Here is a 16,803-nt window from a genome sequence, read left to right on the forward strand (position 1 = left end):
CTGACAGTGCAATAGTATGCGTTCATTCATTCATTCGTCTTAAAGTATTGGTGACATAAAGACAGGTAATGCCTTATTTAGAGGATGTATTGTCTATGCCCACGTTCTCTCCCGTTATATGGATATACGCGGATCTTCGAGTGATCTAAATAGCGCCAACTTTCACCTAACTGTTATCGGTGAGTAGATGAAGGTATTATATTCCAGAAATAAGGTCCAGGTTTAACAAAAACAAACTTCCCCTTTAAGAGGTAAAACACTTGTTTTGCTGACCTCCTGTGGTTTAAGTTTATATCAAAACTCCGACATGTATATTGTAAGTGTAAGCCAGATCGATCCTGTGTTGTTTTACAGCAGGTGATTAGAGGGAATCATTAGAATAATGTATAACCCATGTTCTTCCCATATTTCTCAATTACATTGACTAATTGTCCATTTTAACTGAGAATTACTTCGGAAAAAATTTCTTTTTTCAGCCTACGCTAAAAAATACAACTTAGACCTCGACCCAAAGTTGCATCACCTGGCCACTAAAACACTGGATTTAAAATGAAGCGGACAAAATCTGACCAATTTATAGATTTTCAGCAGTAATTTGAGAAGTTTATCTAAAATATCGCATTAACCGTTTTGGAATCAAAGCCAGTTTGCTTACACAGACTCTTCATTTTGAGTGTCTCAAAACTAATTTAACACATTTCTCATAGAATTGGTTTTAGTTAATAAGTACCTTAAGTCTGCAGTCCACAGATCTCACCAAATATCAACAAATTGGTGATATTTATCATAATCAATCGGGACTAAAAGCAGCCCAGTAAGACTGCTTGTTAAATCGCAAAAAGTGTACTGGGAAAAGGACAGATCTGGTCCAGTAAACCGGCCAAGTCGAGCTCTTACTCGACCCTGCATGTGATCATGATGAACTTCCCATGTCACAATTACCCACTTTGTTAAAGCAACCATTCATACTGACCTTTTTTTCAGAGAATTTTTATAGTATTGTAAAAACTGCAGTAAGTTGCTGCGCCTGACCCCAACAGACGTTTTTTCTTATATTTGCCTTTCATTTGTCATCAGGTGGAGAGAAAAAAATCTCCTGAAGATCGTTATTCCTTTTACCCTCTGAATTTTTTTTTATTTTTTTATTTTGAAACAGCGGCCAATGAAAAGCAATTCACCCACTAGTTCAAAGATCAGTCTGATGAGTGTATCTTCCATTTCTGTCATCGTCTCTCTTTTATCGAAGCACTACACTAAAATGAAAATCTATTGCAGATCCAACTTTCTGGTCTTGAAGGAGTTTTTATTGTAAGTGCATTTGTGTGTAGGAGGGTGGATGGCAGTCGTCCCATTTTCCCATGGTGATTTGATATTTCCAGCAAAGTTGCAAACACTCTTCATCTGTCCTGAAGTCTTCGTCTGATTTTTTTTTTTTTCCTACTATTTTCCCGTCGTACATGCAAGTCTTTTTTCGGATGAGTGATTTTGCCCACGCGCAAGCTGTTCATGCTGCCATATATGTGGAAATCGAGGTTGTGATAACATCTGTTACATTGTTACTAAAAGAATGCTTAGTTACCCTTTTTGTCTAAAAGAGGAGCGTGTGTTTTGTCTCTCTTTATTTCATGAGTGTTTCTCTTCAAACCTTTTCACGTTATGAATTTTCCATCAAAATGATCTTGCTGAGGGAGTTCAGTGCCACTACTTTTCACACAGGAAATTACATGAATCTATATTCTCTTTCCTCTCTTATTTTGGGCTGTGAACATACACTGATTCTGATTCTGATGTGGATGGATGTTCCTCACAATCACAACTATATATACCCATTACCCAGTCTACATTGTAGGCCTATTTTTGTTCTACGTACATATTTGGATGTTTACTATGTGAACTGGGTCATGTTTAGTCCCTTGTCTATTTCAGATCAAGCAAAATGTCAGCCTTTACATTTCTCTCGTGTTTGAAGAAATAATCAAAACAATCTGTCCATCCATCCATTATCTATACCGCTGAATCCGTCGATCGGGTCGCGGTCAAAACAATCTGTCCAAGGCCAAATCAGCCAGTGGTCTAAAAACAGTCAAGGGCTGATGAACTTGCAGAATTGAGGCAGGCAATCCAAATTCACTGGCTGCTAGCCACTGACCTAAATACTTATTGTCTCTTTGAGACATTGTGCCATTGCTAATTTTTGTTAATCCCTGAAAAAGTTGTAATTTTGTTCCCATGATATTGCCGTCTCATACCCAAACCAGCGTCTGTCAGCGCATGTAACCTGATTGAACAAATCCACGACCGTTGATCTTCTTCGCGTTTTCTTTTTGCCTGTGTTCAATTCACATGGATCCTAAGTTGCAGCTGAATATTGCTCTGTTTCCGCAGCAAATGATGCGGTCGTCCGTGTTCCACATGTTCATCCTGAGTATGGTTGCTGTGGATGTCATCGTTGCTGCCAGCAACTACTATAAAGGCGAGAACTACCGCAGACACTACGATGAGTTTTACCTGGCTGAGGTAAAGTTTCTTTTTGTTTTTTTTTCCCTGCTTTATTATACATTTCCCAAATTCATCCCAAACACTTGATGATTATGATGATTATTGTTATTGTTAGTATCCTTTTGATGATAATTAATCATCAACTAATTCAAGGATTTTATTGATTTTCTTTTGTACTATATTTCCACATTAGCAAATGTAAAAACCTTGTTTAATTTTCCATACATTTCAAGGATTCTTTTTCTACATCCTAAATCCTATATGATAACATTATGGACTGTAATTATAATGACTTCCTGTATAATAGTGCTGTATAATTTGAAGTCCTAGTTATATTATCCACTCACGTGGTGCATGTGAATGGACATTGGGGTTTTTGGGATATGTGTTGTTTTCTTTATTTTCTTTTAGAAAATACACATTCTCAACACTCAATGTTTAATTGCAGGTTAATTTGTTGTTCTGTTTGCGGGCGTAAGTGCACCGACAAAAAGGATGAGGAGTGTGCTCACCTCCCCATTCTCGTCATATCTTTCACCTTCACACAGCTGAATGGAAGAGATAAAAAAAGACGAGACAAAACCCACACACATAATATTACCTTCTCTCACTCCTTCCATCCATATTATACAGCCTTCGATCTGCAGATTTGCTCCAATCTGTGTGAAGGCTGAAAAGGGAAGCTGGGGAACGGAGGCACTGGGCTGAGAATAGGATGGACCAAATGCCTGTTTTGATGGTGTGGTTCCCTCCTTTTTCTCCCTTTCTTTCATTATTGCCTCTGCTGGTTGGAGAGGCATTGGAAGAATTCCAATTCTTTGCTTAAAGAAGGACTCATTCAGTATCCTACTTAGGCAGAGTTGGAGGTCTAAAAGTGATTACATAAATATATTGAATAGAAAGGGCAAAATGAGTGCAACAGAGCCAAATATATTGTTATGTCTGCTATGGGTCAAGGTCCATACTGCACAATCCTTTATACAAGGCATTTAAAGGGAAATTCATTAGCACGTAAGAACCCTTTTTACATGGTGTAGCTGTTGGTTTAGAACTCGAAGGAGACATATTATTCCCTTTTTTCACAAGTCAGCAGAAGTTCCTAAGGTCTTATCATGAAATTTATGTAACACACTTTGGTTAAAATACCAAAGAGACAGTACAACAGCTCCTTTTCCCACCATGAATTTATGTCTCCCCATCGACCTATTTTAGAGCTTGGTGTGAACCACACACTACGAGCCACAGTTCTCTCCCACATTGGCCTGCCTCCTTTGAGATTGATAGTACTCAATAACCGTGAAAGCACATTAGTGCTATATGAGCATTTAGAGCATAGTTAATAGCTGGGGAGACTACACACAGCAAACTCAGCTCAGACTTGCACCCACTGAACTCGTATGAAACTTAAAGATGAATACTTGACCAACAGTTTTACTCTCAAATACTTCACCCACAATTCAACTATGACCGGCTGGTACTGATTTCTCTTTTAGGCACAATCCCATCATGATTCATGTAATGAACTAGCCCACGTTGATGAAATACTTCACCGTAGAACCAAATGGCCAGCAGGCCAATAATGCTTCATTCAAAAGTCACTTCATAATTCCTCCGTCATTTCTCTCTTAGGTGTACTTATCTGCTGTTACATTGCTGTTAAGAGCAAAGTAAAAAGCAATAGATAAGACTTCCCACCTCTGAGATACAGCCAGTGCTATAGGATTTGAACTTAAAGTTGGGAGGCGACTATAAAACGGGATATTTTCAAACTTATTTGGCTCCAAACATATTGACAGGGTTGTGTTTTTTCTGACTTTTTGAGTTGCTTGTAACTTCAGACACCGAATCAGATTTTCAGCTCATTTTTGAATATTTTCATAAAATGTTCTCTCTAGGTTTATACAATGAATGGCATTTGTTGACACATTGTCATTTATTTTGTATGTTTAATTATAATCTGAACTGTAATACTCGTGATTGTAGCTATCCGCTACGTGTAAAGATTACACAAATAAAAAATAAACTAAATGAAATGAAGTAGAATAAAAGCTGCGTACCCCAGTTCACGAAATACAATTAACAGAGTTGTGTGCTGACTGAAAGTAAATGCCAACAGTAATTTGTATTTTCTTATTTCCAATCCCAGGTTGCTTTTACCGTGCTGTTCGACCTAGAAGCGCTCCTGAAGATTTGGTGCCTCGGCTTCACCGGCTACATCAGCTCCTCTTTGCATAAGTTTGAGTCTCTGCTGGTGGTGGGCACCACACTGCACATCTACCCTGACCTCTACCACTCCCAGTTTACCTACTTTCAGGTAACATAGGAGCGCGCAAATCAATACATTATCATTCGTACTTGCACAAATGCACGCTTGCATAAATATTTGTAAATCCCAAACAAAATATGAAAATGAGACAACCACTTGAAGAACAGAAGCTGCGAATTGTTCTGTGACAATTCCTTCCTGTGACCATGCATTAATGAGTGTTAATCAGTCATGTCACTTCTCTTTTGGTAAAATTCTTGCCTTTGTTCATTCAAATCCTATAATTGCACTGTCACCACAAAACGTCCAAATATGATTATATCAAATCAGTTCTGGGTTAAATTGTTGGAATTTCTAAACACTGATTTAATTAGTTGTTTTTAACCAATTAACTGAAATTATGTTAAAAGGAAAATACACATGTCTGGGAGCATTTACCATCTTTGTAACTGCGCAGTCAAAGATGACTCTTTGCTTTAGTCATTTTTAGATTCCAAATTCCAAGACCATAGTTATGTACAGCAAGTGTTTCCAACAACGTTAACGCAGAAATATCTGTAATGTCAGAGAAGAGTTCAAAACACTTTCATGTGCGTTAAGGGACTGGATAAGTCCTGATTATTCTGAAGGTGGAAGTAATGATGTACATTGGCCACATTAGTGCTGCTTTTAGTTGCGATGGTCTGTTGTGTTTTTGTTTATGAATTCTATGTCTACTTAAATGATCGTGTGGGTGGGAGATGACATCCTCTGAAATGATTACCGGTTTTTGAGTTATTATTCAAATCAACTGTGACAACAATGCCTCGCAGCACCATTAAATATTAGATCCAAGGCCGTTGTTGTCTGCCTGAACCTATACTCTGACCCCAGCTTCTTCAAAATCTGCGCTATATGAAATAACAACCCTTGCAGGATCGATATAGTATATATACAGTATGTAAGTGTTTGTGTAATGTTGCCAAAGAAAAGTTCCAGAGGTTCTCTGATGAAAAGTTAAGTTATTTTCATTGTATTAGTGCGAAACGTTTGCTCTAAAGTGCAGTGTCCTACCTTTCAAGCTGTCAAATTAGTGTATTAAGTAAACAACTTGCAGAGATTTAAAACTTGCTTTAACGAGGTACAAAGTTGCAATAAGAAGGTGCTGGACATAGGTGAAATTTCCAGTTGAAACCCGACAAGGCAAGTCTAACAAGTCATCATGGCTTTCCAGAGTAAATCAAAAGGCAAAGATGGCTTCCTAAAGACCTGCAACGTCACATCACGTGTTCCCTCATCCATTTGACACTATTATCTATATATTGATTGATCAAATAATTATTCAAATAACCAATTAAAGTAATAAGCCAAACAAGTTATATTAATCGAGTTTCTATTTAAAGGGAATGTGTTTACCTCAGGACAGAAAAGCACACAATATAGCTGAGTGCAAAACTGATTCTCAAACAACATTAAACATCTGTTTAAGGTGAATTATGTCCATTAAGTTCACTACAATATATTAAATAACAACAGACATGCCAAATAAAATGAATGACCACCTTTTGATTTGCTTATTTCCTGTTCCAACAGATGAAAGCAGAGTTATGTTACATTTCTATGTTCAATTTCAATTTCAGCAATGCCTTGCTCATTGCCCTGCTCACGTTGGTTTTGTTTTTGAGCTTTTGGGAATAAGGTTCCTTACTTACTCCTCACTCACTGGTAAACACGGTTTGCTAACTTTCTCTGCTGATATTTTTCCAATATACCTTAAGTCACAAATGATCAACCTTAAAGGGGAAGTTCGTTTTTTTTAAAACCTGGACCTTATTTCTGGCATAAAATACGTTCATCTACTCACTGATAACAGTTTGGTGAAGGTCGGCGTCCTTTTTAGGTGAAATAAAGACAGATAATGCCTTATTTAGAGGCTGTCTTTTCTATACCCTGTTGTCTCCCGTTTTATGGATATACAAGGATCTCGAGTGATCTAAATATCTTCCGAAGGACGCCGACTTTCCCCACTTTTGAGGAAAGTAGAAAGTAGGTGAGGAGATGAACGTAATTTATGCCAGAAATAAGGTCCAGGTTTAAAAAAAAAAAACTTCTCCTTTAAGATTCTGTGCCTGAATCAGATGTGCTCTATCCACCCAAGAAGGAACCAGACATAGCAATTTTTGTCTTTTGCTTCTTTGATTTTGGGGCTTCAGTCTGTACAAAATGTTTCTTACTTACAGCTTTGACAAATACACAAGATTCAGCAATTTGTAATCAACCAGTGGAACCCACCTCGACACTTCCTGTCTCTGCGCTCAGTATTGCAATGATTTCAGTTTGATAGGTCAGTTATTTCCTTCCTTCTGAAAACCAAGGTATTGTGTCATTTTCTGGTAGGGGGTTTGCTAATCTCATTCCAGTCATCGGTATTTGGCAAATATAAGTTTAAAATGTCGGGTTGAATATCCATGACGCTGCCATATTCCATATGTTAAGCATTGTTCTGTCTCGGTAGGAGCCAGACGCTCACACAGACAGCACAGCACAGTCGGAAAACCATTCTCTGACTGTCATTTACAGTTCATCGTTGTTATCAGGAATGCAAGTTTGTTGGTGGTACAAAAGGGTTTGAGTTCAGCCTACACCCTTTAGTCACCAAGTCTGAGCTGTGGTTAGGATAGCCTCTGATACTGTAAATACGACTTATTTAACACAACACTGCATATGTTTTGTTGGTTTTCTAACCCTTTTTCCAGTTCTGAGGTTTTATGTGACAGAGTGTAATAAAAAGTCTCCTGGTCCTTACAACACATGGCATTTGTGTAACAACCATGTCACTTATTTGCATAACAAAAATGCAGCTCAACACATAAGCTTGTAGAACCACCTGTAGCAGCAATGACTTGAAGTAATCGTTTTCTATTTGATGTTATAAAGCTCTCAAAATCTGTTGTTGTTCATCTGAGGGTCTATGTGCCTAATTTTAAGACCAAGGTGATTTTTTTTTTGTAATGCCCTGATTAAGAGGGCACAATGTTCTCGTGACTGTAGTTATTTATTTTTATTAATTTTTATAAAAAAAAAAAAATTATTATTTATTTTCTAAAATAGGAAACGTTTAACTTAAAATCTCAAGTTAGTTTTGAAATGATTTATGCCGGCAATTGCAGATGAATAATTTGACAACTCTACGAATTACATCAAATAACCTTTGTTGAACAAGATTTATTTATTTATTTATTATTTTTTAATTTCTCTTAGCAGTTTACTGAAGCAGCCCACAACAGAAAAATTGGGAGAAAGTGCGGTGATTTCCTTTTTTCAGAGGAAAGACTTTCAGTGGAGATGCGTTAAATTATTTTAGATTTCTTTTTTCTGTCAGTGGCATCTATATCTGTCCCCCTACACTTTTTCGACAGTACACTGAAAGACATGAGGTATAACTAAAGACCTAGTTTTCTTTCGTATTGATAGTTTTTCAGTTTTTCAACCCTTGCCTCATCTTTGGCCTCAGAGGAGGCCCTTCTAATGAAATAGACAGTGGTCATCGAGGCGTGACAGGGCTTTGAGGTAATGTCTTTCCGTCTCATCTGTCATCTTGCTGTCAGTGTCATCACTGGATGTATTTTCTTAAGGTTCCTTTCGAGCCCAGTGTCCTGTGTGTTCCTTTTTCATTTCGCTATATATCCAGGGAATGGAAGATAAGTCATTCATTTGGTTTCATGTGGGACCCTAAAGAAAAATATGTGTCCCGAAGCATCACAGAAAGGAGCTGGATCAATAGCTACTCTCTGCATCTCTGTTCAAAGCCTGACCAACATTCATTATCTTTTCAGGGCTGGTTGTCACCACAAGCAATGTAGGAGCTAAGCTGGTTGAGAGAGCAGAGTATCACTGCACTGTTAAAGTTGGATCAAGATCACTCTTCTTTCTTTTAAAATCAATATGTATTCAGTGCGCTATGTTTCTACAGTGGTGTTCATTTTCTACCTTTTTTAAAACTACGCTACGGAAATCTGCGGAATGCTGCAGAAATCACTCCTATAAAGTCTGAAATAAAAGAGCTATTGAACACAAACGGCGACCTCACATGATAGTAACGCATGTCTTCTCTCCCTTAGGTGCTACGTGTGGTGCGTTTGATCAAAATTTCCCCAGCTCTAGAGGACTTTGTCTACAAAATATTTGGTCCAGGAATAAAACTGGGCAGCCTGGTGGTGTTCACAGCCAGTCTTCTTATCGTCATGTCAGCCATCAGCTTGCAAATGTTCTGCTTTGTGGAGGAGTTGGACCGCTTTACCACCTTTCCCAGGGTAAGGGACCACACCTTGTCACCTAAGAAATAGATGTAATAAACTTTTAAAAGTACTATGTATAAATATGTGTATTTTTTTCATGATCAATTGCTTATTTATAATAATTAGCTGAATAGAAAATACTTTATTCATCCCCCTGTGGGGGAAATTCAAAAATTTTGCAAAGTTGTTAAAAAATGGAGGAAATAAGCAGCGAAGTCCCTACAAAATGATCTACGACGGGATCTTTGGAAGTATTTGGGATTTTGCTGAACTTCATCTGACTGCCTGCTATTCGGCACAGTCAGCTATAGTCAGAGGCTCTAAAAATTCCATCACAAACAAGATAGCAAGAGGGATATACCAAGATATGCGGTCCATTAGTATTTTTCAGGAGAGGGGTTACAGGGGCTTATGACAGAATTGGAGCCATGTCACAGTTCAATCTCATCTCATTATATACTATGATGAAGCATAAGACGCTCTGACCACAGACGGATTGGAAATAGCAGGCTGCGCATGCTTTTGTGACGGTCACAGCTCACTGCGTTTCAGACAAATCGGATGAGAAGAAGGGTGAAACAAGGATGAAAACAGTCAAATAGTTATAATTGAAGAATTGTGTGTTGTTATTTCACTTTTATTCATACATACTTGAACTTTAGAAACTTGTGGAATTTTAATGGTATTTTGTTTTTTTGTCATTTCTTATTTTTTGGGGGGTGGGGGGGGCTTTTTATGCCTTTAATGTTAGGACAGTTGGAGACAGACAGGAAGCAGAGATAGGGGGGAGACATGCAGCAAAGGGCCGCTCGGTACGGGACTCAAACCGGGGCCAGCTGCAGCGAGGACTATAGCCTCTGTACATGGGGCGGCTGCTTAACCCACTGCACCACCTACCGTCCTTTGTCATTTCTATTTGCCATCTCCCCAACACGTTTTCCATTCACGCAGTCCCATGATGTCTCCCTCCTCAGTTCTGTCACTGTCAGCACTATCCATTCTCTGTGGCTAGTTTGATTCACACCAACGATGTGCAATGCCTTCCTAGCTAAACAAATTTATCTAGAAGAATATTGTTTTACAGTCTACTCTTTAAGTTTTGCAATCACAAAGGACAATCAGTGTTTTATATTTTCAAGATGCCATCCATTATTGTTGGTGCTAAGCATTGTAGAAACATTATTCATAAATTGGTTTAAATCAAGTTTCAGTAAAATCATTTAAAGATCATTTCTGACATATGGTATACTTGTTGACACCCAGTTTAAGCAATAACCAGGATTTAGTCATTCAGTGTTTGCAACTATTTTCCTAAGACTTGGTTTGCAGTGGTTCATAAAAGGAAATACGAGACTTGTCAGTTTTGAAATTATGCAGTTGTTGAGAGATGATTGCATTTGTTGTCATTTAACAACACTAATACTGCAAAGAAGTGTATTCACTTCTGTTATCCCTGCACCATAAGTTGAAAGATTCAGGCAAATTTAATTCACCAAAGTTTAAAAAGGAATTTGAGCAGTTCTGGAAAAGGAAACCTGACACAAGCAATGTGCAGGCCTTCAGGTGTTGATGGGTTATGCAAAAAGGTTGACAGATGTGGTATTTCCTTTGATTCCTAATTGCTCAGGGACTTATTCCCTCTTTCATTCGTGACATATTTCCACTCCCTGTTTTTTTTTCTCCCTTCCAAATTTTCACTGATCCTAAGCAGGTTGTAGATAAAGCGGGCTGCTTGTAGACAGCTGCCATTTGTATACTGTATTACCCTTCCACGCTATAATATATCTCTGTTTTCTTGAATCTTCTGTTTCACGCACATATAGCATCCAAACACACAAACACATCGTATTTAATGACGTTGGGCTGCCATGCCGGTGGGCAGAGAGTGTTTCGGGGTTTATCTTTATCAGTAGCGACTTGGTCTAGTAGGGGGTGGGAAGGGTCAGGGTGTGTAGCTGCTGTAGAAGAGGTGGTAAGAAAGAAGTGCATTTGCGCCATTTGCCTCCAGGGGCCATGTTGTCACAGCTGGCTGTTCCCTACACCTTCATCTGACCTCCACAGAGTACATGAGAAGGCATAAGAGCATTGTAAAAAAAAAGGATGTCTGACTCTTGGATCCTCTCTTCTCTCCTTTGCTTATGACTAAATCCTCGATTTCAAAGCTGGATATAGATGGCCAGTGGGGGATTTGTGCATCAGCTCTGTAATATTTACTCTCCTGTGCGAAAGCTAGTTTAAAATGTCAAATCAGTTTGTCTAGTAATGTCCTCCCTGCAACTCTCTTTCTTCCCCCGTCTCCACTGCTTCTCTGCACTGCCGTGAAGCCTTTTACCCTTTTTTGCCATTAGCCTCTTTTACTTTCTCTGATCATGTGCTTTCCTCCCTGTAGGCGTTTATGTCCATGTTCCAGATCCTAACCCAGGAGGGCTGGATAGATGTCATGGACCAGACTCTTGTGGCTGTAGGTCGAGTGTGGGCCCCTGTAGTGGCCATTTACTTCATCCTCTACCATCTGTTTGCTACCCTGGTGAGGAATATGCTGTGCTGCTTCAAATTAGTCAAATAAGCTGTTGAAATGTTCCTTTTATTACATGATGCATTCACTGTAATATTCTCTTAAAACGCATATTCTTGTGTTTTGATCAGTAAAAACCGTTTGGAGGACATAGGTGTCAAAAGAATGCTTGGATTTCTCTCTTAATCCGTTCAATTAGTGCCTTGCCCCTTTATTGTTTGCTCAAGTGGCACATCTAATCACAGATAATCAGACTTGCAGGCATAAGAAGCACTGACATTTCAGTGTTTGGCCCTTTGATACGGGGAGATGAGATGGCACACGCAGTCTCTGGATGACTCACACCTCTCTCCAGACAGACAGGTTGTCTTCCAGGACAGAATGAGGAACAAATACAATTACAATGCAGACTGCATGCTGTTAAAAAAGCACAAAGACTGCATTGTCCCATTTTTATTATGATGGTAATAATGACATTGACATATATATATGTGCTCACACACAGCAGATGCTCTTTTGAACTTCCCTTTTGTTGCATTTTAGATTCTGCTGAGTCTTTTCGTGGCTGTTATCTTGGACAATCTGGAGTTGGATGAAGACTTGAAGAAGCTCAAACAGGTGAGAAGCTGGTGTGAAATTGCGCAGAATTTTGTAAGGGGAGTCATTATCTGTGAATACACGCTCAATTATTGGCATTATACAGCAATGCAGTCTGGCTGGTGTCGAATGAAATACGATTCTGCAGCTACAAAGCTCAACTTTCACCTGAAAAAGTAACTTTGTTGGAAAGTATAACAGAAGCTTGACAAGTTTCTTGAGAACCCCACCCCCCATACAAAATCAGAAAGATTGACAAAAATCCAGACTAGTAACAGCTCAATAAGAGCTGTAAATACTACGAGTTAGGTCATGACTGTTTATCTATCTGGAGGGCAACAGAGGGCTGTCAGTCACCTTTTACCAAGACAAAATGTCCTCTCAAGCTACTTCTTCCATGAAGCTGCCAGATTAAAGTGAAGAAAGCTGAAATGCCGACGTGTCTTTGACAGGTTTAGCCACTGTGACTTGTTGAGCATGAGATTATTGATCCACCTCTTTGTTACATGTCAAAGTAGTGCACAGTATGTATCCGAACCTCCCGCAGGTTTGTAGATTTAAAATAATCTGTTTTTATTAGTTGGAGTACTCTAATGAAGCACATGGAAAGCATTGAAAGCACAAACAACTCCAAAGAAATGAACAGCATTTTTAGAGAGGAACAGTGTAGACCATGTTAGTTGAAGAAGCCCATTTGAAGGCAGCAGTTGTTTCAATGTATGCACTGCTTGTATTGATATTTTTGATGTGTCACATTTTTTTGGATGCACTGGTTCAAGTAACTGTTAGGACCCTTCTTCTCAGTCATGACGCTGTTCACATATAGAATTGCTGTAAGTTTGATTACTCGGTTGGTTTTGCCACGTTGCTGCTATGTGGTTAAGTTTAGTAAAAAAAAAGAAAAAAGTATAGTTTGAGGGTCTAATGTTGCCTGAAAAACAAACAAAAAAAGGAACCCAGTGCTTTTCGTGGTACAGAAATGTAATTGCAACAGTGAGTGACAAAGAAAAACCACTGACTACAGGAGAAGTCACATAGACCTGCTGCTAACCTTCCGCTACAGGTACCGTTGTTTTAAGTGCACGGAGACGCTGGCCCACACTAGCAGAGAAACTCTATGACCGATTTTTGCAGACACACTAGTGAATAATTGCTAATACTCGCATCGCCAAAGGTTACTTGTGTAAACTACAGCATGAGCATTGCTTATATTTAACGCAAAAGCAAGAATCAAGCTTTAGAAATAAAGGTCACTGAATTTTCTTACAGAAAACCTCATATTTATTGCAAATTTCACAAACAACAATAGTTAAAGGCCAGAATGGGAAAGTACACCAAGGCATGACACATTTTATGTCTTCCCGCGATTCTGAAGTGCTTACCGGTTCACCTGCTGCTTGACATTTCTGTTTCTTTCTTCTCTATTGCATTTTTTTTTTTAAAGCTGAGCAGTTTCTGGCCTGGGAAGACTGACAGGGCTCAAAATATACCCACATATGAGCTCTAAGTGTTTTTTCCATTCTATTCTTTTTAAGCTTTGCTCTACATGGTTGAGTAAGTGGCCAATTAACTCCAAAAAAAAAAACGGGGGAAAAAAACGCAAGCCCTTGTTGAGCGTGAAGGCTGACTCTTACATGCAAATACATGGCCCTTGGTGCTAGTCACTTCTCAACGGATGAACTTTGAATAGCAGTTTCGGTCTTCAAAGGCAAATAAGTGCAATGACAGACAAATCTTTATAGAGAAATTGCCTGTTGAATGGTCTCAGACAGAAATGCAGCTAAAGCGCCTTGTTCTTTTCCTGTTTGTACCCATCTTATATCTTAGCATAAATTTAAGTCTATGCTCATCAACTTGAACATTATCTTGCACACACGCTCACATAAGTGCTGCGTGCTGTGTGTCCTCATAGCTGGCTGGCAATTCTCAGCTTGCTTGGACAGGTTATTTCCCACCCACAGCTGAGTGATTAGGTGCAACGGCTGTAAAATTGCCTATTTTAAAGGCGCTTCAATCATGGATACAGACTGACTATAAATAAAACCATAGATGGTAATCACCCTCCTACAAGAGAGCGCTTCTGCAAACATTTGGGATAAGCCTTATAACATGTCTGATAAATCTCTAAGAAATACACACGTGAAAGCAATTACAGAGGATGTAATGGGTTATTTTGCCTGCTGGCTAATGCATGACTTCACTGACTTACTGAAAGTGTTTCTTAGGAATAATGTGCATCTTTTCCCTGTGATATTTTGGATTATTTGCTCTTCACGGTATGCTGAGAACACACATTCAAATTAATTGGAAGTAATGGTAGAATTACTTGTAGAAAAATAAACCATTCTAAGCCTGCCGCGGTATTTTATCCTGTGTACTATTGGAATGTAAGATTTCATATTAAATACAAACGTGTGTGTTATAGATGGAAGGATGCTTTATTTCAGTGGCTTTATTACAGTTGACACTACAGAGGATAGTTTTATCGGATATGTAATTAGTGACATTTAAGGTAAATCTATCATAGTAATGATCATTAAAGGGACACTATGTAATAAATTGAGTAATTTATTAGCTCAAATCAACATATTCATTCATAAGTTAGTCCTCATTGGTGTAAAATGATCTCTGTCAAAAATCTCACTTATCCTCCTGAGTGAAGAATAACTTGTCTGTATCTACATAGAGCAGGTAAGCTCTATGGAGGCTGCCATGTTCTTCCGGTCTATGAAAAACGACGAAGTGCCGAGAGGGACATAAAGCACTTCGAATCGCGATTTCCCCACCAGGCCTACAAGCAGAAATGACGTCATTGTGACGTCATTTCCGCCAAATGGCTTATTACAGCCGCTAATGCTAAATAGATTTTATTCCTTGGCACATATGTCTTTGTGTTCATTAGCTTTCTTTTTGTAAGTGCATCATCTTCTTCTTTTTATTATTATTCCTATGCTCCCCCTGGATATCTTCTTTTTGGCGTTATGCTCACATTTGTAAACTGTTATTTTGTTGATTTACTAATAAAGTTTAAAAAAAAAAAAAAAAAAATGCTAAATAGATTTTATCTCGTAAATGATCCCACTAATAATGCATTGATTGTTACCAAACTTCTGCCGTAGTACACATAGGCTCTTAACTCACAAAACGAGGCATTAGAAAGTTTGTAAGTTTACCGGGAGTTTATTTACCGCTGCTAATGCTCCTATTGCTAACGCAGGCTAATGCTAACGCTGCGTCGACGTCACTTCCGGTAACTCCCGGAATATGACTAATTGCATTGCTTGCACACCAAAGGAGATGTTATGTTATCTGACATGTTATCTGTCATCTGTATTCATAGTGTTGTTGTATGTGTGTTATGTAATCCTTTGTACTGTGTGTCTTGATTTCTTTTTGTTTGTATGGACTTTGAGTCTGAAGCTATAGCTTCTTGAATCTTGACACATTCCGCTTGCCGTAGTTCAAGAAGTTGCAGCGCACATTTGAAAACGTGAGGCGCTAGAGAGCAAATTCATTCAACTTTGCAAAATAAAATTGCACCACTAGATGGGGGAAGAAATTACATAGTGTCCCTTTAAATCTGTTATTACTGGGGAAAAAATGTATATTTTCTAAGGTAGTCGTGACATTGTATATCGACGTGACATCCCAGTCTGGTTTTGTTGCTTCATCTGTGCTCTAAATATAATTTGTAAAACCAGCCAAACACGTCAGCTCTCTTTAGGGTCTATTCTGTTTTGCAACCACCCATGGAAACTGTCAAGCGTTTATCATGTGTGCGGTTGCAGGTGAGACAGCAGTGTCTTGATGTGTGTGTGTACGTTATATGCTACTTGAAGGTAAAAAATGCACGTGCTGTCCAGCTTTATGGAGATTCACCTTCACAACACAATTATACATTATATTAGATATAGGAGTGAGTGCTGTGCAAGTTAACACATCACTAGAACTAGTTCAGAGTTTGGTTTACGCAGATTGAAAATAAACTAGTTCATATCCATAGTTAACCATTTGCAATTCTGAGAGTCCGCTATACCAAAATGAACTTGTCTTTTTAATGTTCACTCTTATTTTTCATTGAGCTCTTATGAATTGTTCTCCTCATGTGCTGGAACATGGGTCTGCATTTATCCCTTTTATTGTCAACCATTAAGATACTCAAGATCAAACTGTGATTAAAAAAAGAAATAAAATAGAACAGAGAAAAAAATAATCTCTATGTGCATTTGAGACCTAACAGCAAACTTTTAAATAAATTAACTTTGCCCTCAGACGTAACGTTCATAATACTATTCCTATTCCAGGGAAATGATAAAAATGGGTCTATCTGCTTCTCCTACATAGAATAAGATATGTCTGGCTTAAAATGCTCATACACTGCAGGCACACATTGGTTTGCTTTTCTCACACCTCAAGTAAAAAAACTATATTTTTAAAAACATACCACAGTGACAGTGTTGTTACAAGTCAACTCTGTGCTCTTTTTCAAGATGGTCAATTCATCCAAATATCAAGATTATTCAGTCACCAGCCTGCCTTCCTCCTTGTCCTATCAGCTGCAACTCAACATTTCACACATCGATTAAAGCTTTAAAGCTCCTCCTTTGCTTTCTGCCCGCAAACCTGTCTGTTACATCATTCAGATTCAG

The 16,803-nt window shown here is 38.5% G+C and overlaps 1 protein-coding gene across 4 annotated transcripts in view; it reads left to right on the forward strand.

The window, feature by feature from the left end:
- Nucleotides 1-16,803, forward strand: part of nalcn (sodium leak channel, non-selective) — an 84,547-nt gene that overhangs the window by 35,269 nt on the left and 32,475 nt on the right. For all 4 annotated transcript variants that reach the window (XR_012772535.1, XM_075479217.1, XM_075479218.1 and 1 more), the window contains 5 exons: nucleotides 2,386-2,517; nucleotides 4,646-4,813; nucleotides 8,866-9,057; nucleotides 11,432-11,569; nucleotides 12,101-12,175. Coding sequence is in view for 3 of the 4 variants with exons in the window: in XM_075479217.1 (XP_075335332.1) it covers nucleotides 2,386-2,517; nucleotides 4,646-4,813; nucleotides 8,866-9,057; nucleotides 11,432-11,569; nucleotides 12,101-12,175 (705 nt within the window). In the remaining variant the exon portion in view is untranslated. The remainder of the gene's footprint in view (nucleotides 1-2,385; nucleotides 2,518-4,645; nucleotides 4,814-8,865; nucleotides 9,058-11,431; nucleotides 11,570-12,100; nucleotides 12,176-16,803) is intronic.

The sequence above is a fragment of the Odontesthes bonariensis genome, chromosome 12 (genome assembly GCF_027942865.1).
Source record: "Odontesthes bonariensis isolate fOdoBon6 chromosome 12, fOdoBon6.hap1, whole genome shotgun sequence".
Lineage (NCBI taxonomy): Eukaryota > Metazoa > Chordata > Actinopteri > Atheriniformes > Atherinopsidae > Odontesthes > Odontesthes bonariensis.